The sequence below is a fragment of the Pelodiscus sinensis genome, chromosome 3, assembly GCF_052426305.1.
Source record: "Pelodiscus sinensis isolate ZL-2025 chromosome 3, ASM5242630v1, whole genome shotgun sequence".
NCBI classification, from domain to species: domain Eukaryota; kingdom Metazoa; phylum Chordata; order Testudines; family Trionychidae; genus Pelodiscus; species Pelodiscus sinensis.
In genome coordinates, this window is record NC_143054.1 from 30,679,072 (window position 1) to 30,700,286 (window position 21,215).

General features: G+C 44.1%; 1 protein-coding gene across 4 annotated transcripts in view; it reads left to right on the forward strand.

Annotated features, from left to right (window-relative positions):
* KIDINS220 (kinase D interacting substrate 220) overlaps nt 1–21,215 on the forward strand; it is a 188,190-nt gene that overhangs the window by 124,880 nt on the left and 42,095 nt on the right. For all 4 annotated transcript variants that reach the window (XM_075923523.2, XM_006123619.5, XM_006123620.5 and 1 more), the window contains exon 23: nt 14,656–14,834. In XM_075923523.2, coding sequence (XP_075779638.1) covers nt 14,656–14,834 — 179 coding nt within the window. The remainder of the gene's footprint in view (nt 1–14,655; nt 14,835–21,215) is intronic.

Consider the following 21,215-nt stretch of genomic DNA (forward strand, 5'->3'; position numbering starts at 1 on the left):
TTGTTGTTCCTTACTTCTATTTGTTACTTAAACAACAACAAAAAAGACTTATTCCTCATGTAAATAGTAACTGCGTCAACACCACCGTGATGCAGCATAGTGAAACTGAGCCTAACAATGGCCCTTTTGAAAGAGATGGAGAGAAAGAAAGGATCGTGTACAAAATAAGCACAAAGATTACAAAAGTCTACTACAACATATGAGAGACAGGTAGACAATGCAGAGTAAGATTTTTATTTTTATATATATATATATATATATATATATATATATATATATATATATATATAAAAGCCAACCTCATGCAAGCGGAACAAGCAGAGGAAGAAAAAGAAAAAGGAAGAAGAAAGAACAGGGAAAGAGTCTAACAAAATGCCTGGCTGTCCCAAGTTTAATAAGCGTGACAAGTGTCATGACCCTATGTCAGATGGCCACGGTCATGGATTCACTGCTTGGATGAGGCACACGTCGCACAGAAATGTGTGCATTGTTGTAGCCTCGAGGCCAGGGCCTGAAAGGACAGAGGCCTCAGACTCACGATGTCACTGTTTGATATGGCTCTGGAGCAGGGGTGGACAATAGCTGCTCAGCGGGCCAGATCCAGCTGCCTAAGGTTTTGATCTGGCCCATGCAGCAGTTCCTGGCCCCACCCCCTAGCATGTGCCTGGGAGCAGCATGAGCCCTTTCAACTGCTTCTATTTAAAGGGCTCACGCCTTCTCAGTTGCCTGGTCTCATTTCCTTGGAGCATCCTAATTTCAGTGACTTGGTGGGAAACCAAGGACTTTTTCTGCATAAACTTAAAAAAAGAAATGGTCCTTAGAGACCAACAAAAAATGTAGATGGTGTCATGAGCTTTCATGGGCACAACCTACTTTTTCAGATGCATGACGCAAGGGGTCCAGAGGTACAAATAAATAGAAGAAAAAGAGGGGATGGGGAGGGAAAGAGAAGGGAAAAAAATCTTGTCAATTAGAGTGTTCATGCTAAATGAGACTAATAGAATGGGCTGTAAATGCCTGGTAATTAGCTTTTGATGTCATTAGGATGTTGAATGTAGCTCTGACAGGGTATGGTCACAGACAACCCCTTAGGGGTGGCTCCCAGGGTGCTGACATGGCCACTGCCACTCACTCACCTTTCTGCTCTTTGGGGCTCCTCACCACCCAGTCCTGCTGGGCCAGCTCCGCTGGTCTCCCTCAGCCAAGGCCCCGGACTGATCCTTGCCCCCACTGAGAAACAGCACAAACACAGAACCCCTTCAGGTTCAAGGAGGGTGCAGTTAAGGGCCCAGTTTCCTAGGATACTACTCTCCAAATGGGATCAAACTCCAAAGAATTAGGTAAGGGTTAGCCTCCTTTTACAATGAAAGGGGGAATGTACACACTGGTTGCCTCCCTCCCCCAGGTAACAATTATTTACACTGGGTTTGATAGAAAATAAAAGTGATTTTATTAAGTACAAGCAGTAGGATTTAAGTGGTAATAAATGAGAATAGGTTACAAATCAAAAGAAACAAAAACACTTAGCTAATTCTACACTGAAACCTCAGTAAAAACTTATTCACACTCACTCTAAAACCTCTTTTCCAGCTGCCAAACCAGGGTTTTCTCCACATCCTGGGGTCTTCGGTTCCTTTCCTTCAGGTGCAGCCCAGCCAAAAGACCAAGGCCTCTGCTTTCTTATTCTTTTTGCTAAGGAATTGAGGCCACTCCCTACCAACCACTGTTCAGACTTAAGGACAAAAGAGATTGTTTAACAGTTGCTCATCAAGACTTTGAGGGTAACACCCTCTATGTCTGTTATTCACACATTTGGAGCCCACAAAGTATTCCCCACTCCATATGTCTAATTTTATACACATAAATGATACATACATTAAAGTAAGATGAACAGAACTGTTAGATCATGACATGAAGATGGATAGGTTACATGAAATCATTAACTGAAAGGTGCTTTGAGTTATGTACATGCATGTCCATAAGTCCATTTCATAAAGCATGGGGAGGAGGGCCTGTCACAGGGGTAGCTTATCTAGTTCAGGTCTTTGTTTAAACCTTAATTAAAGGTATCAGATTTGTAAATGAAGGCAAGTTCCACAGCTTCTTTCTCCAGCTGGTCTCATCACCTTTAGATCCATTAATAAGTTCCTTGGCAAGTTAAAATGTTCCCAAACAGGTTTCTGTGTGTTACCATTTCAAATATCTGATTTGTGACTGTTTATCTTTTGTTGTACAGACTCTCCAGTTTGGCCATTATACATAACAGAGGGGCATTACTGGCACTTGATGGCATATAGCATATTAGTAGATGTGCAGTTGTATGAGCCTCTGATGTGGTGGTTTATGTGGTTAGACCCTGTGATGATGATATTTGTATAGATATGTGGACAGAGTTGGTACTGGAGTTTATTGGAGAGGTGGGTTCCTGCCTGAGTATGATGGAGATATGCCATGTGGTTGCCGGAAAAAATTTTTTCAGGTTAGGAGGTTGTTTCTAGGCGAGGATTGGCCTGTCCCTCAAGGCCTGTGAGAGTGAGGGATCATTTTCCAGGAATAGTGATTGTCTTTGTTCCCCCAAAAACACTGTTGGGCGGGGGTTGCACCTGATAATATGACAGTAATTCTGTTAGCACTGTGGTGGTCAAGAGATTTCTTGTTCATCACTGTCTTACAGACATATTCTTACAAATCTTTCCAGATATACTGTCTCTCAGTGGAGGCAAATATACATCCCTCCATCTTGTGGCCTGCGTTTTGGATGGACAGTGAATGAAGAGGCTCGATGTCAGGATGGCGGACTGTTTTTAGCGGAGTGCCCCAAGGTTTGGTTCTAGGACCGGTTTTGTTCAATATCTTTATTAATGACCTGGATATGGGGATGAATTGCACCCTCACCAAATTTGCAGATGACACTAAGCTAGGGGGAGAGGTAGATACTCTTGAGGGCAAAGATAAGGACCAGAGTGACTTAGACAAATTAGAAGATTGAGCCACAAGAAATCTGGTGAGGTTCAAGAAGAACAAGTGCAGAGTCCTGCACTTGAGATGGAAGAATCCCAAGCATTGTTACCGGCTTGGGACCAACCAGCTAAGTAGTAGTTCTGCAGAAAAGGACCTGGGGATTACAGTGGATGAGAAGGTGGATATGAGTCAACAGTGTGCCTTTGTAGCCAAGAAGGCTAATGGCATATTAGGGTTCGTTAGGAGGAGCATTGCCAGCAGATCCAGAGATGTCATTATTCCCTTTTATTCGGCTCTGGTGAGGCCACATCTCGAGTATTGTGTCCAGTTCTGGGCCCCCCCACTTCAAAAAGGATGTGGGTGCATTGGAGAGGGTCCAGCAGAGGGCAACCAAAATGATTAGGGTGCTGGAGCATATGAGCTATGAGGAGAGGCTGAGGGAGTTGGGTCTGTTTAGTCTGCAGACGCGAAGAGTGAGGGGGGATTTGATAGTAGCCTTCAACTTCCTGAAGGGAGGTTCCAAAGAGGATGGAGAAAGGCTGTTCTCAATAGTGACAAATGGCAGAACAAGGAGCAATGGTCTCAAGTTTTGGTGGGAGAGGTCCAGGTTGGATATTAGGAAAAACTATTTCACTAGGAGAGTGGTAAAGCACTGGAATGGGTTACCTATGGAAGTAGTGGAGTCTCCATCCCTAGAGGTGTTTAAGTCTTGGCTTGACAAAGCCCTGGCTGGGTTGATTTAGTTGGGATTGACCCTACCTAGAGCAGGGGGCTGGACTTGATGACCTTCTGAGGTCTCTTCCAGCTCTATGGTTCTATGATTCTAAGAGAGATCATGCTCAGAAGAGGTCCAATCCAGCCATAATAATAGCAGGAAACCTTAGTACCAGTAATTGCAAGCAATTCTATTTGAGCTGTCAGCACTCATTTTCCTTTTGAGGAATGTATGATCCCTCTTACCCTGAACAACCTTTGCTTCTTGAAGACATTGAGCTTATCCATCAGTTCACTGTGTGTAAATTTAGCAGCTGCTAGTTGATGATTAGAATTTCATCCATCCCATAACCTTGAAATTTCTGAAAGACTTTCTCAGAACATTCCTTCCTGTATTAAAATTCACTTCTCTCTGGAATTTTAATCTTGTGTATTTGGCACTTTATGAACCTACCATTCAAGCTGCTGGCCTTTTGCTGCTTTCTATACCTTTTTATATAACGTATGCTTCTTAATGGCTGTGTCTGCTTCTAGCAGAGTGGATGATCTTAGGGTCTTTTATGATACCCCCATACATGATGATTCATGGGGATAAAGTATCTTTGAGGTTGCATCTGAAGTTAATCACAAACATATCTTTTGAATTTCATCTGAACCAAACTTGTTCCCTGGCCCATCTTCTACTCAAAGCCTTATGTTAACAGGGAGGACAGGAAGCTGCATCCACAGATGGATTCTCACTTTCTCTTTGCACAGGATATGCCTTTTGGAAGTCTGTTTATTGGTCTCTGTCTCAAAGAGGATGACTAGGGAAACAGTCTCTCTTCCCAAAGACTCTCTACATGGATTTCCATCTGCATTCTCCTTTGTGATCTCCTCCTCCTGAGACTATCATAGCTCATTCAGGCACAGCACAAGCTGCCTTGTTGTGTCTCTACTGGGAATTTATCAGAGGGGTAGCCGTGTTAGTCTGAATCTGCAAAAGCGATGAGGAGTCCTGTGGCACCTTATAGACTAACTGAAGTGTAGGAGCATAAGCTTTCGTGGGCAAAGACCCACTTCGTCAGATGCATGTAGTGGAAATTTCCAGAGGCCTCTGGAAATTTCCACTACATGCATCTGACGAAGTGGGTCTTTGCCCACGAAAGCTTATGCTCCTACACTTCAGTTAGTCTATAAGGTGCCACAGGACTCCTCATCGCTTTTACTGGGAATTTGCCTCTCAGAGATCCACAGGGAAACAGCTTGGGGTTCCAGTTATACTTTTTTTACTAAGCATATTTCCTAGTTCAAGCTTCTGTTAAGAATGCTTCCTTTGGCTCAGTGATCTTGTGATGTCATGTAGAATGCTTCCTTGTACCCTCCTCCTCAATGAGCACTGCTTGGGAGTCACCTAAAGGAAATATCTCTAGGGAACAGCAATCAAAGAAAAAAGGAAAGTTACTTATCTTACTGTAACTGGAGTATCTTGATTCACAGTATAATAGGAACTGGAGAGGAAATTGTCTTGTGCCCCCCCTTATATACTTGGTTCAGAGTACAAGCATATGTAGGGCTGTGATGATTGGGAAGGGTGCTGCCCTTTTCTAAACATCCCAGCATCCAGTAATTAAAGGATTAAACCCAAACTATTCAGGAAGTGTTGGCAGGGAGCCAGGAGAATCAATGGGAATTGTTGAGATTTGAATTGAAAGGGAATCTGCCTGCTACAGGTCTTTTGTTGGAGTTCAAACCAGAAGCTGGGGGAAAAAGATGAATTGAACAAGGGAGGAATATCCATGCCTAGAAAAGGAATACCCATGCCTAAAAATGGACTGGACCTTGAAGTTATGGCTATGTAGTGATAGTGAATGTTTAATTAGACATGATCAGGTTATTTTCTTTGTTTTGTAGTTTGGTTAAATTCCTTTGTGCTGACTCCATGTGCGCCTATCCCCATCACCACCATATTGTAACACAAACTGAATCCCAGGGAAGCAGTTGTCTGTGCTTTAATCAATTTTTTCTCAGTTGCACCAAGTAAGCTTTTCTAAGTTTATCTTTTTGCTTTGTTAATAAAATCACCTTTTTAAAAACTATCATCTGGTTCTTGTGGCCTGGAAGATAACGGGCGGTCTGTGTACTCATGTCTAAGACTGTGAGGTCAGCTATCAGAGATTTGTGGAGAGGGGTGAGGGGTAAGTTCGCTTATGGTAAGAGTTTGGGGTATCCTGTTGGAAAAAGTTCCCAAATGAATCTGCCTGGGTTCAAAAAGGTTTTGTTTTTTTCACTTGGCATACCACCCGAGGTCAAGGAATCTGTGACCTTGGGGGCTTTTTAAGCAGAAGTCTATAGAAGCAAGTTATTTTTTTTAAATCTCTTGCAGGGCCCCCACCTTTTGCACAAGTTCCAGAGTGGGGAATGGCCTTGACAAGGGAATAGGTGCATACCAATGCTTCTGTTTCAGGCATATGGAGCACATGCACACGCACAGTAAATAGAAACTTCGCTTCTCAAAGAATTGCAGTTTCTGTGAAGTGTAACCTTCCTTTTTCTGACTGTCCATTTCTAAACACTAGATATTTTTCAAAATTGTTTCTTCAGAATAGCCACAAAAATAAATTATTCCTTTCCTGAACTTAAAAAGTCTGCAGACAAAAATGTAGTATGTATTTGAGAGAGTTAAGAGAGTTTCCCTGTCTGTTGGTGTGTCTGTCCACCTGTGTCTGTCTGTTCAAGAACGCCTTCTAAAATGGTAAGAAGTAGGACCACCAAATGTGGCATGCAGCTTTCCTTTTATCATAACTTAAAGCAAAGTCTGGCTTTGGTTGTGCCAGGAGAATGGGATGTGCCTGAAATCTGATTGTTCTCATCAAATGGAAAGGGGGGAGTGGCTCTGATAGCTGCAGACAGCAATAACTTCTGCTCTAAGTTGTACAGAATAGTTACTTTTTGCCCCTGATATTAAAGCAGGCCTGCACAACATGCAGCCCACAGGGGCTCACTGTGTGGCCTGTGCTGACTATGGGCGGCGCGGCCCTACCCCATCCGATCCGCCGGCCAGGCGGAGGAGTGGAGCACCACTGGGGAGGGAGAAGTGTGGTGATTCTCATTGCCACGCTGCCTGCATGCAGCTCTGGCGCAAGGAGGCAGGGCACGAGCCAGAGGGCAGGATGCCGGCAGACCCCAGGATGCTGGAGTGAAGTGGTGTTATGACATCACGGCCAGCAACTGCCAGATTCAAAAAGGTTTCGGCAGCCCCGCAACCTGGAAGGCAGAAGCCAGGTAGGGGAGGGGAAGGGGCTTGTGCTGAGGGGAGGGGGGCAGGTCAGGAGAAAGAGGAAGGCAGCAAAGGGCAGGGTGCACAAAAATTTTTAGGCCACGTGTTCGGTATTTTTTGGGAGAGCATCCCTACTTGCGGCCCGCAGCTGTTTTCTTTTGAGTAATATGGCCCTTGCCGCTTTCTGAGTTGTTCAGGCCTCTGTTAAAGACACCCTATCTGTGTGGTGTAAGCACAAATAAGTTACTTCAGCATCTGAGTTGAGGGTGTAATGTGAAGCCAAGGCTCTGCCCTTTGCCCACCACCAGCACCTCTGCTGCTGTTAAACTCTTATTTTCTTGCCTCTTAGTTGTGGCAAACTTTAGGTTTTTGGATTGTGTAGACTTTACAGCAAATGCTATTATGTCAGAGGGAGAAATTCTGTCCAAATTAAAGTCAGTGGGAATTTTGCCATTGACGTAAATAGAACCAGGATTTCACCCTAAGTTTTGCTACTTAATAGAGATTATGGACTGTGCTATTTTCTGTTTTCTGTATAGGAAAATACTGCAGTTACCAAAGATATTCTGAGCAGAAAATTCCGAAGTCTAGTAGCACACACTATAACATTTTTAAACATAATAGGGTCATCCTGTACCATGCACCACAATCCCTTTCGAATTGGCTTGTACTGTTCAGCTATGCCAAGGCTACTCAACATGTGGCCCGGGGCCTGTTTGTTTGCAGCCTGTGGTGTGGTTTGGGTTTACGCAGGGCTCATCACGCAGCCTGCGGGTGGGAGTCAAAACAAAAAAGTAGTCAATATAGTAGTCTTCCATTGATATGTGTTTTAGTAGTTAAATTCCTGGACTGTCAGTGCTGTCATAATTGACTTAAATGGGGCCTATGTGTTGTGTAGTCTTGCGTTAATCTTTGTATTCATGCCCATCAGTGTGAAAAGCTATTTGCATATATATATTTGAATGTATATGCAACCATATTTAAGTTGCGGCCCTCGGCATGTGCTGTGAGTATCATTGTGGCCCCCGGAGCTTCAAAAGTTGAGTAGCCCTGAGCAGTGCTCTTTTATTGCTCTTCCTGACTTTTCTTCTAGAACTACTTGCTATGTCCCCATAACTGTGAAAACAAGTAACTGCAGGTCAGGGATGCGCCTTCACTTCAGGCATTGGAGTAAATGTTCTATGCACTGTATTGAGCATCACACAGATTTTTTGGGAGGAAGAGGGCATATTAAGGAGGCTCAATTCTCTGCATCAACTTGCTTCTCTAAAAATATTCAGGTTGCCCTCACCATACACTGTGTGTTTTCATTTTTTCCTGGCCTCCCTCTATTGTATTGTTTATTTTAAAAAACATCATGTACACCTATGGTACTGTAACAAATATTACTACTACCAGATTAAGTTTTTTTTTAAATGACCAGAATATTTCTCTGGGATATAATCCAGATAACTATCTCCTGAACTATTCATAATCATTTATTCAGGGTGGTTAGAACTAGGGACGTAAAAAGTTAAAACTAGGGATGTAAAAGGTTAACCCGTTAACCAGTAAGCCTCACCCTTAACGAGTGAGGCTTATCAGTTCCAGTTAACTGGTAGGGGCAGAAGCATCTGCCTGTCCACCCCGTAAGGGAGTTACTCCAGCTCTGTGGGGCTCTCCAGAGCAGTCCCTTACTGTGGTGGGCCTGGCTCCCCCCCTCATTCCACTGCTGCAGGTTACATACTGGCTACCCAGGAACGGGGCTGGCAGGGGCTGCTGGTCCCACTCCCCAAGAGACTTTGTTGCAGGCTATGCAATGTTGGCAGCTCTGCTCCCAGGAGGAGGCTTCACTGCGGGCTCTGCAATATAAAGCTTAAAATAAGCTGTATGCTACAGAGGCCACAGCACATGTAACTGCTATGATTTTTTAGTGGTTACAGTTACATTTTAACCACATTTTTACATCCCTAGTTAGAACCCATAATCAAAATAAACATTTGTTAGAATACTTGAGACATTTCTTCTGCTGTCATACATTTTAGGCAATATATTTTAAGGCCAGCCACTAAAAGGTTAAGATGATCACAAACTAGAAAACACTGGAGCAAGTCTTAATGAAGTCTGCTGATAGAGGACAGTGTGGTGGCATTCACTGTAATAATTGCTGTACATCACGTTTATAATAGATAAATGGGACATAGTGTATAATTTCTACTTTGTACTCTCAGCAACTTTTTAGGATAACTTTTGAAAAGTATTAGAATTGCCCAGTTGACTGTCAGTTTATGGCAGTGGTGGCCATACCTTTTGTCTTATGGCCCCACCCCCAGTAATGGAATCTGTATTTGACCTGCCTCCATTACTGCACAATTGGCTCAGCAGAGGAGCATAGCTTGAGGGTGGAGCTGGTGGCTGAACTGAGGCTGAGGGAGAGGATCCTAGGGCTAGAGATGGAACTGGCCTGTGGATGGAGAAGAAATGTGAGTAGAGCTGGACTTGGGGGAAGGGCCATGGAGTGAAGTTGGCTAGAGGCAGAGCGGGGCTAAGTGACATTCCTTCTCTGCCCTGCATGGGACCTGTCTGGGACCCTGCCATGAGCCTCCTCAAATGTTCTTATTCTGTCCCCCTCTCCTCTCATTCCAGTTATCTAAGTCTACTAAAATATTTCTTCAGCTAGCTTCAAAATCAGTAATTTGTTAATCTAAAAAACTATTTAACCTCTCATAAAAGGGGCATATAATGAGACAAAAACAAAGAAATCCTTACATTTTAATTAGTATACTGTCAATACAATATGCTATATTAGGTTCTGTTCCTGAGAAGAACTCAGTATCCATAATTCTTCTTTGAGTTATGTCCCCGTTGGCACTTCACTCTAGGTCCTGGTGCTGGCAACCGGAGATTTTTTCTAGAAGTGCCCTGCTGCACCGTGCAGGCCACTTGAAAGACTTACACTTATAAATGAAATGGTTCTCCAAGTGGGCATGGGAAAAATATAATGTTTTACCCATCTACCAATCATGCTGGAATATCTCCTTGAAGTATGAGAATCAGGTCTCGTCTTCAGCTCAGTAAAAGTCTATGTTGCAGTAATCCCTGTGTTCCAAAACTTACAGACGGGAGCTCACTCTTCGCACATCCTATGACCAAACGCTTCCTCACGGGACTTCAAAATGTGTTCCCCACAGTCATACCTCATATTCTGCTGTGGGATCTCAATCATGTCCTGAAGAGTCTAATAAGGATGCCCTTTGAACCACTTGCTACCTGATCCTGGCTACATCGCTCCATGAAAGTGGCCTTTTCTGTAGTCATCACTCCCAGCAGGAGGGTGGGGGAGATAACACAGCTGATGGCTGACCCCCGCCCCCATATACCATCTTCACCAAAGACAGAATTACACTCATCCACCACCCTAAATTCCCCCCTAAAGTTCCCACGCCCTTCCACATTAATGAACCAATACACTTACCTGCATTTTGTCCCAAGCCTCATAACGACACGATTCAGGCAGCATGACACACTCTGGATGTCTGATGAGTCTTGATAGAACAAAACCATGAGAAAATCAATGGGATTCTTTGTCTCATTTGCAGAATTTTCAAAAGTACAGGCTTTCTCCTCCCAGAGAATATCCAAATGGATCTCCTCGTGCATCCTTGCTCATTACATCATTCACAACAAGCAGCCACCATTAGTCATCAGAGGTCATTCCACCAGAGTGGTGGCTTCCACCACAGCATTCTTGAATGACATTCTACTAGAGAACAGTTGCAGAATGGCAACCTGATCCTCCAAGCACACATTTGCCAAACATAATGCACTCACCTCCAGTCTAATTCCAACAACATTAGTGGCACAGGCAGTACTAGCCACAGTCTCTGGAGCAAGGCTCCAAAACCCACCTCCATGGGACAGACACTGCTGTCTAGTCACGTAGAGTGGAGCATCTATGGGGATATCACTCAAAGAAGAAAAGAGAGATACTCATCTTATGCAATAACAGGAATTCTTCAAGATGTGTCTCCCCATGGGTGCTCCACTGTTCTCCCTCCTCCCCTATTTTGGAGCCTCTTACAGGCTATAGTCAAAGTAGAGAAGGAGTGGAGGTGCTGTGTGCACAACTAACGAACACCCAACAGCATGAGGAGACACTAGTGTGCATGCACAGCGCAGCAGGGCACTGCTAGAAAAAAATCTCCGGTTGCCAGCACGAGGCCCCACCAACAGCTAGAGTAGAGCACCCACAAGGACACACACATCTTGAAGAATTCCCCTTAGTGCACAAGGGGAGTAACCCTCTTTACTCACTGATTTCAGTGGGATTATAAAGGTGCTCAGTATCTCTTTAGAAACAAGTTATAAGCCTCTGAAACAGTTAATATTTTGCAGGGTTGAAAGTTTTTATTAACTCTTTGGTGCCTTTGATGGTAAAAAATTATTTAAGTCTGAGAAAATCCAGCTGCTAAGCAAAAATAATGTAGGCTTGTTCATAAGGATTGGAATTTGAATCTACTCACTTCAAAAATGACTTACAGTTAAAATATAAGTGCTTTGTATGCTAACCTTTTAAATTTATCTGAGAAATACAGGCACATATGATTTTTGTGGCCCTTTGCCAAAAGATTATCATTTACATAAATATCCCTTTCAACTGAATAGTTTAATATATTGAGCTCAGGAGGTTAGAAGAGAGACTTCAATCTGTAGCCCAGCAGTGGGCTATTGGCTTCTGAACAGTAGCATTGTTCATCATATTCAGAACACTGTTCACATTCAGGCTTAAGCAGAGCTGGCATTAAAATTCATCTAATTTGTTTCATGTGACTTGTCAGCTGTGTGTTTTTTTTTTTTTATTTAAATCTCTATTTTCTTTTCTTTTGGCATTTTTGTTTTATAATTTTAAAAAGTGTTGAAATGGATAAGCCAGTTTTTAACTGTTTAAATCTCTAACCATTTTAATTTTTATCAGTTGTTAAACTAATGAGACATTTTAATATAGTGTATTATAATTTTTGTGCTCATGTAAAAAAGGCCACTTTTGTTTTGTTTCTGCATATAGTTGATTTGAGGCATCTAATCAGCCTTCTAAATTCAGTTTTAGTGGAAATTGTATGTAAAAATCAATTGGAGCGCCATCATTTGAGGAACTAAATAATTTGCATTTTATTAGAGGGTTTATACAGGCAGTCGCTGGGTTACGTACAAGATAGGGACTGTAGGTTTGTACTTAAGTTGAATTTGTACGTAAGTCGGAACTGGCGTCCAGATTCAGCCGCTGCTGAAACTGGCCAGCGGCTGACTAAGGAAGCTCGAGGCAGAGTGTCTCTGCCCCGGGCTTCCTGGAATCAGCCGCTGATCAGTTTCTACAGCGGCTGAATCTGGACGCCTGGGACAGAGCAGCTGGGGCGCTGCCAGTAGGTCCCCGCAGTGCCACACCTCGGCGCTGCGGGGACCAACCCGGCAGCACCCTAGCTGCTCTACCCCAGGTGTCCCCAAGTCAGCTGCTGCTGAAACTGATCAGCGGCTGATTCCAGGAAGCCCGGGGCAGAGCAACTCTGCCTCGGGCTTCCTATAGTCAGCCGCTGGTCAATTTCAGCAGCGGCTGACTTGGGGACGACGGCTGGGGCAGAGCAGCTGGGGTGCTGCCGGTCGCTCCAGTAGTGCCGAGGAGCAGCGCTGCGGGACCAACCGGCAGCGCCTCAGCTGCTCTACCACAGGCGTCCGCGAGAAAAACCTGGTCTGCTGCGGGGGGCGGGGGGGGGGGGGCGCACTAGCTGCGCCCCCCCGCCCCCAGCAGACCATGGAGACACGGGTGGCGGGACCGAGACACTCCGCGGTGCCGCCGCCCGGGTCCTCCGCAGCTTTGCTCTGCGTCTCCCTGGAGACCAGGGAGACGCGGAGCAGCTTTTCTTGCCCCGGAGGACGCGGGCGGCGGGACCGCGGCGCGTCTGGGCGGTCCCGCCGCCCGCGTCCTCCGGGGCGAGAAAAGCCCCGTTTGTAAGTACGGATCCGATGCAAGTCAGATCCGCATAACTCGGGGACTGCCTGTACTTTATATTTGTCATCAGATGCATCTGTGGACATTGAAGCATGAGTGTAAACTCTAGCTTCTCATTTTTGTCCTCTCTTTCCTAATAGACAGTCTTTGTAGCTAACAGTTATCTAAACCAGATTTTCCCCCCTGGAATGTGATTGAAAAGTGAGTGGTCTTGGCTTGTCTAGTGAAATTTCTAGTCTCCAAAATTGTCACTGAGTTAATTGATTCTGCCGCACACCTAAAAACTCAACAATGTGATTAATCTGCCAAGGTCTTGGTCCTGCAAAAACATGTTAGCATATTGAATTTTTTACTTATTTGTTCATGAAGTGTTAACAGGTGAACAAATCCTTGCCATGTAAATATCAGAAACCAAACATTTGTTACAAGTCATCTGATGAGGTGTGTTTTACCCACAAAGGGTTATGATGTTACATATTTTTGTTAGTCTCTAAGGGTAGAGCTACACAGCAGAGCTAATGTCGAATTAAGCTATGCAATTTAGCTATGTTAATTGCATAGCTGAAGTCAAAACAGCTTAATTCGGCTATTGGCACTGTCTACACAGCAGGAAGTTGAAGGAAGAACACTCTTCCTTCGACTTCCCTTAGTCCTTGTGAAATGAGGGTTACCATGAGTCAGAGTAAGAAGTCCTCCAGCTCGACATTATTTCAAAATAATGACTTGTAATGTAGATGCGTACTATATTATTTCATTATAATGCCAGTTATTCCGAAGTAATCCTGCCGTGTAGACGTACTGTAATACCTTACAGGACTTATTGTTTTCAGTTGTTACGACAGTTAGCTTTTATACATAGAGACATTATACAGGAATACTGTTATCAGATCTTTTAGTTTAACAAGGTTTTATCATAATACATATTGCGCATTATTACAACAGCCAGAAAAGTTATTAAATTAAGTGAAACACATGGTAACGTTTATGCACAGAGAGTGGTCCTGCCTGGAGTCAATAGAATTTCACAGTTAAGTACCAAAAATATAGTAGTAGTGTAAAGTTAAGCACCCAAAAAAGGCTTTGCAGGAATATCTGAATAACAGATATTCAGCTGAAACTGAAACTCATTAGATATAGTTAAAATAGTTTAGTAAGAAATTAAAAATACTTTAAAGGTTAAATAGTTTTCCTTCAGACAAATACCAGTTGTATACACAATAGAAGAGACTATTAGTATGTAGTTGTTGAACAGAGCCATTAGTTAGCAAGCTGTGTTATGCATAGATGGTATGCATGTTCCAACCCTTCTTTATTTTAGAGGCCGTGTGAATTAAGGACGGAGAGAGAACCCTTAATCATAAAACTTTTTAGTTTGGTTACCATGATTAAAATGAATATTTAAGCTTAATGCTTCCAGATAATTTCTTCATCCTGTTTTAGGTACTATGACATTATCTATATTTAAATTGTTGCATTGTATATTAAGTACGTGTTATGCCACACCTGAGAACTATCTGACGTATGGAACTAGCTTATATAGGATTTTTCTTAAATAGTAATGCCAAATCAATCTGTCTGCAGAAAATGGCCTAACCTCTGTGTAACAGCTCTGTGCCCTAAAGGATTTGGCATCATGGATGTGATAGCATATGCTGAGACAGCATTTGAAATGGAAATATTATTCTCTGATAAATTTGACTTATTTGAAGTTTGCCTAACTGGTGTTTATTTTCTATAGAATTTCAAAGAACATTCCTACAACTAAAGATGTTGAGCCTCTGCTTGAAATTGATGGGGACATACGGAACTTTGAAGTATTTTTATCTTCACGGACCCCAGTTCTTATATCACGTGATGTAAAAACCTTTTTGCCGTGTACTGTAAACTTAGATCCAAAGCTACGAGAAATCATTGCAGGTGACTGTTTTCAAATAAAATGAAAATGGAAAAGTGTATTATAATTTTCTTCCTTATAGACATTGGTACTGCTTCAAATATGTACAGTCTCAGAGTTTAAGGTTTGTAGCGTTTGTGTCCAGGGGAATTATTAGTTAACTTAGTCTGATTGTCATACACCATTAAATTTCATCCAGTAATCTCAGTATTGAGCCATAACTTATGTTTTTAAGCATATATTCCATAAAGTCATCAAAATGTTGTTTTGAAGATATCAAGAGCTGGAGAATCAATCACTTTCATTGGTAGCTTGTTCCAGTGCTTTCCCATATCAATTTTCTACCCTTTATAACTTCTAATTTATATTGTTTGCTGTCTATTTTCCTCTTCCATTTGTTTATATATTGTGACTAGACCCATGCCAGTAGGCTGCAGTAGCCTGGTAGTAAGTAGGTATACTGGCCTTTGGATAAATAGTTTTCTGTTCCCTGAGTGACCAGGGCAGGGGCAGTTCCAGAGCAATCAGGAATGTACTAAAATCAGTTAAATCTGTAGGAATTATAAGACACCTGGAGCCAATTTAAAACTTGCTAGAAACAATTGAGAGAGATAGGCTAATCAGAACATCTGCAGCCTATTAAAAAGCTCCTGGGACTAGTTTAAAATGCTCCCCTTCAAAGAGGGTGGTTTGTCTGGGAGTTACGGTAGTGCATGGTGGAAGAATTGGGAGGATAAGAGAGATCATGTACCAGGAATAAGGTGCTGGGAGGCAGGGCCGGCTTTAGGAAGTGCGGGGCCCAATTTGAACAATTTTGACAGCAATTTTGGCTGAGCAAAAAAAAAAAAAAAAAAAAAAAGGCACAAAAAAATCCCCCGCCAACACACAGGGCACAGGAAAACCCTGCGCTAAACTCATACCTCCTATGTATAATTTTTGGTGGTGCCCCATTAACCACTCCCCTACCCCTATTAGGCACACCCTCTGACCCCCGTTAACCAGGCCTCTGGAGGTAACACGCTTGGGGCAAGATGGACACATGACCAGAAGTAAAAGGTGTCATGTCACCCCTCTCGAAGGACTTTTCCCATCATCCTACCAACTGGGATTAGTTTGGCCCCCACCAAACCCGCCTCATGCAACTATCCTGCAATTGCATTAACCCAATGTGTGTGACATTAACTTGGGGGCAGAGAGACTGGTGGAAGTGTTCCTTCTAAGGCTATGTCTACACTTGTGGTTTCTTATACAAGTATAGGCATTCTTGCGCAAGAATGCACAGAGCAGCCACACTGCCTGCCTGCTCTTGTGCAAGGAAATTTACAGTATGGCGTGATAAGAGAGGGTGTCTTGCGCAAGAGCTACGCTCTTTTCTAACAGGTGTAAGCTCTCTTGTGCAAGAGGGCAGTGTGGATGCTTGACAGGGATTTCTTGCACAAGAAACCCCTATGGCTAAAATGGCCATCGGAGCTTTCTTGCTCAATACTCATACTACCATGGATGCTTTTGCGCAAAAGCACAGCTCGCACATGGCAGTGTGGTCATGTTCTTGCGCAAGACTTCTCGCACAAGAACCCTTGCGCGAGATGTTCTTGCGCAAGAAGCCATCAATGTAGACATAGCCTAAGAGTTACCTCCCATGAGCAGAATGGATTTTGTGTTGTGCACCTGTACTGAGTTCATGTGGCTTGTTTGGATGTGCCACTGTGGCACCCAATTTATTAATAAATATTTTATAAACCTTTACCTTTTCTCTTTGCTGCCATGTCTTCTCCCCTTGCTCCATCATCTCCCCTGGTGCTGCTGTCCCCCAACTCCTCACCCTCCTCTGCTGTCCTGACTCTTGCCTTTCTCACTGCCCTCAGCCCTCCTGTGACCTGCCCCCCTCCACCAGCCCTTCTCTCCTTCCTGTGCCAACTCCTCCAGTAGCCTCACTCTGATCATGTGAGCTACCCTTCCTCATCCTAGACTAAGCCTAGACTAAGCCTCACAGGATCATGGGCATATCCAGCATCCCAGTCTAGAGTATCTCCATCTCATGGCCTGGTAACTCCATGAGTAAGCCCCTCAGTGCTCACATGCTCAGATTCCATTAGGGATGTTCTCTCTGTCAGCAAGAAACCTTCACTCAAGCCACTTATCTGGTTCAGTGGAAGAGATTCTTAATTTGGTGTCTACAAAAAGACACTCCACCATTAGTCATCAATTCCTTTTATTCTGGATTATTTACTATACCTAAACCATCAAGGCCTGTCAGTGTCACCAATAAAGTGCATCTGGCTGCCGTTTTGGTGTTCCATCCCAGTTCTGCTGACCAGTCAGTATTCAGTAAACCCATGGTTGGTCTCTTTCTCAAATGACTACATAAAATGTACCTTCACATAAGACAGGTGATCTCCCCATGGAATCTCAGTCTGGAATTCTCAAGGCTGGTAGGTCCTTCTTTTGAGCGCTTAGTAATATGCTGTCTCCTCTGTCTTTCCTGGAAAGTGGTATTTCTGATGGTCATAACATCTGCCAAGAGGGTGTCTGAGCTTAAGGTCTTAATGTCCGCGTCCCTTTATGTTGTCTTTTTACAAGAACAAGGTACAGGTGCAACTTTCTTGCCTTCCTCCAAAGGTAATTCCGCAATTCCATGCAAAACAGGTCATTTTTCTTTCAATGTTTTTAACCACATGCTAGTAACTGGGGATGTATGTGCCACTCCTTGGATGTCAGGCAAGCATTAGCTATTTACACTGAGAGGATGAAACTATTTCAAAAGTTGACAAGGATCTTCATCACAGTTGCTAAGTGGATGAGGGATTCCCAGTATCATGCCAAAAGATCTTGTTATGGATCAGGGTGTGCTATGACCAAACAGGGATAACTGTCCCAGCTTTCATAACACAATCCACAAGAGCTCGGGCTTTCTTAGCAGTATTCCTGGCACAGATCTCCATTAAAAAATCTGCAGGGAAGCAATGTGGTGATTGATGCACACCTTTACCTTACATTACACCATTACTCTGTGGGCTAGAGACAAATGCTGCAATTGGCAGAGCAATGCTTCTGTCTGGGACTTGGTGAACTCTGATCCCTCTTTCTACGAACAGCTTGGGAGTTGCCTTTATTTGGAATTCACATGAGCAAACATTCGAAGAAGAAATACAATTGGTTACCTATCTTTTTGGTAATTTGTTCAAGCTGTGTTGCTCATGTCCACTTCAAGACCCACTCACCTATCCCTATGAAAGAAAGAATTGAAGAAGTGGCTGGTCAGCAGAGCCCTATACATGCTGCCATGAAAATGTTGCTCCAGGTTCTCACACCCAACTGAACTGGTACTGCTAGGGGGGGGAAATTCCAACAACTATTAATGCAGAACGTGTGCACCTACTTGGAATGGATGTGAGCAATACATCTTGAAGAACAAACGGTAGGTAACTTGGGATTTTTTTTTTTTGTGAGATGACTTTGTAACTCTTGATTAACGTTGTGTCATCTGCAAACTTTGCCCACTCAGTGGCAAGATTACTTTAATATTTTCTCCTCTCTGTGAAAACCAACCATTCTTATGCTTGCTTCTTATCTTTTAACCAATTACTGATCCATGAGGGAATCTTCCCGCTAATCCCATGACTCTTACTTTGCTTAAGAGTCTTTGAGGGGCCTTGTGAAAGGCTTTCTTAAAATTCACTTGTGCAATATCCACCTGATCACTTTTTTCCACACATTGTAGATACCCTCAAAAAACTCTAATTGATTGGTAAGGCATTATTTCTCATTACAAATCTACATTGGCTCTTTTCCATCATATTGTGTTCATCTATGTGACTGATAATTTTATTTTTACTATAGTTTCAAACATTTTGCCTGATACTGAAGTAAGGTTAACTGGCCTGTAATTGCCAGGGTTACCTCTTCAGCATTTTTTTAAATGTTAGTTATTCTGGTACAGCAGCTGATTTAAATAGGTTACTTGAATACAAATACAGGTTAAACCTCCCAAATCTAGGAGTCTCTGGTCTGGCAACATCCTTTGCTGTACCAAAGAGCCCCAGAGGCGAGAAGCATGACCCAGTGAGGAGTCTCTCAGGTGCTAGTGAGCCCTGGCTTGGTCATCAGGGGCTAGCCTTGTGGTGGGTGGGGAGTCCAGCCCTGGGGAATCCAATTCTGGGGAGCAACCTTGGGAGCACCAGCCTTGGCTGGGAACTCCTGGCAGTAGTGGGACTAGTGGTACTTAGGCAATCCCTGACCCTAGCCAGGGGCCCTGGCAAAAGAGGGGCCAGAGGTGGCTGGGAGGAATCCCCAGTCCTGGTGGGGAACCCAGTGGCAGTGATGCTGGCGATTGCCAGGGGGAATCCCCAGCTGAAACTTGGTGAGAGCAGTGCTGGCCACAGCTGGAGAGTCCTGCCTTGAGGAGGCTGACCCCAGAAGTCCTGGCATAGGGCTGGAAGCAGGGCGTGGAGCCCAGGCTCCAGGGACCCCACAATCCAGAGAGTAGCCTTGACCTCTCCTGGTCTGGCAAACTCCCTGGTTTGGGACCACTCAGGTCCCAAGTGTGCTGGACCAGGGGGTCCAAACTGTAGTAGTTTTTCAATTTCATATCTGAGTTATTACAGAAGTTGTAAGAGAATATCATCTGGTCCTAGTGACTTATTACTGTTTAATGGATCCCTTTGTTTCAAAACCACCTCTATTAACATCTCAACCTGGGACAGTTCCTCAGATTTCTCACTTAAAAGAACTGCTCTAGTGTAGGAGTATTTTTCTCATCTTCTGAGGTGAAGACTTGGAGAAGACTTAAAACAATTACTATTAGTTTTTGTGTGTGTTGCTGCTTGTCCTTTAGTTTCGCCACCCTATCAGTGCTTTTTCACTTGACTTTAGAGTTTGATTGTTTCTACACTTTCCTCATTTGGATTTGTCTTCCAATTTTTAAATGATATCTTTTTCATCTCTAATCACCTGTTGTACTTTGTTTAGCCATAGTGGCATTTTTGGGTTCTTTTGATCCTTTTATTTAGGGTAATTTGAGCCCCCATTGTGTTTTAAAAAGTTTCGATGTAGTTTGTAGGCATTTCACTCTTGTGACAGCTCCTTATAATTTCCACTTAACTAGCCTCTTAATTTTTCTGTAGTTCCCTTTTTTTAAGCTAAATGCTACTGTGGTGGGTTTTTTCTTTTTTTGGCACAGCCCCCAAAAATCATGTTATGATGGCTGTCACTGACTGTTTCATGTATAGTCACATCTTGAATCAGCTACTGTGCACCATTCTGTAGCATAGTCTGGATGGGACAATTGGGTGGGCCCCCAGCATTAGGCAGCTACCTCTTCATACCTCCAGCTGGCCTTGGGAAAGAGAGGGATAGACAAAATGGCCCCTCACACACTTCACTCAGTACTCAGGGCTTGTTTCCTCTGCCCTCTAGTTACTCCTGCTGGAGAGAGGAATCCGAGGCTTGTCCTGTTCCATCCACCAGGTGCTCCAAGCAGGCTGCATGGTCAGGGCAGGGGGGCTTGCCCTGCTCCACCCTCTCTCCTTACTCCAAGTGGGGTCTGGGCTCTATGGCTTACCCTCTTTTGCTTGTCTGGTGTTCTGAGAAGGTTGCGGGGTCAGGATGCAGGGGGCTTGCCTTGCTGTGCCCACCCAACGGTCAGTGCAGTGTTGGGACATGGCACTTGCCCCAATCTCCCTGCCCAGTGCTCCAAGCAGTATGTGTGGTTCGGGCTCTGGTACTTGTCCTGCTCTTTCTGTCTATTGCTCCCAATGGGATTGGGGCTTGCCCCACTCTGGTACTCCAACCATAAAGCAGGATTGAGGGCTTGCCCTGCTTTTGTCCGATGCTCCCTTTGGGAAGTGAGGTCAGGGCTTGCCCTGCTCCCCCAGCCCAGGCCTCTGCTCTCAGTAAGAAGCAGGGTCTGGGCACGGGGACTTGTCCCATTCTGCTCACCCAGTGCTCAGTGTGGCTTGTGCTCCCATTGATGACCGGGATGGGGGTGTCCTGGCTTGCCAGCTCCTGTGCTACAGCTGCAAAGCAGGATTGCAGACTCGCCCTACTTTCCCTGCCCTCCCAGAACTCCTGCTGGGGACTAGGCTTGGGGCGTGGGGTCTTACAATCCCCCAACTCTGCTCCCTGGCAGGAATGCTGAGTGAGTGGAGCAGAGCTAGCCCCCGATCCTACTCCCCAAGCTGGGTGGGAGCATTAGGCAGAGAGGAACAAGTCCCATGCCTGGGTGGGAGCAGAGCTAAGACTGGGGTTGGGTGGACCATGGCCTGCTCAGGCCCAGGCTACCCTTCTGGCACCATTTAGAACTGAATCAAGAATTACCCTTCCATTGTGGGTTCCAGTACTAGCTGCTCTAAGAAGCATTATTAATGCTATCTAGAAGTTTCATCTTGCCTCCTATCCTGGGGTGA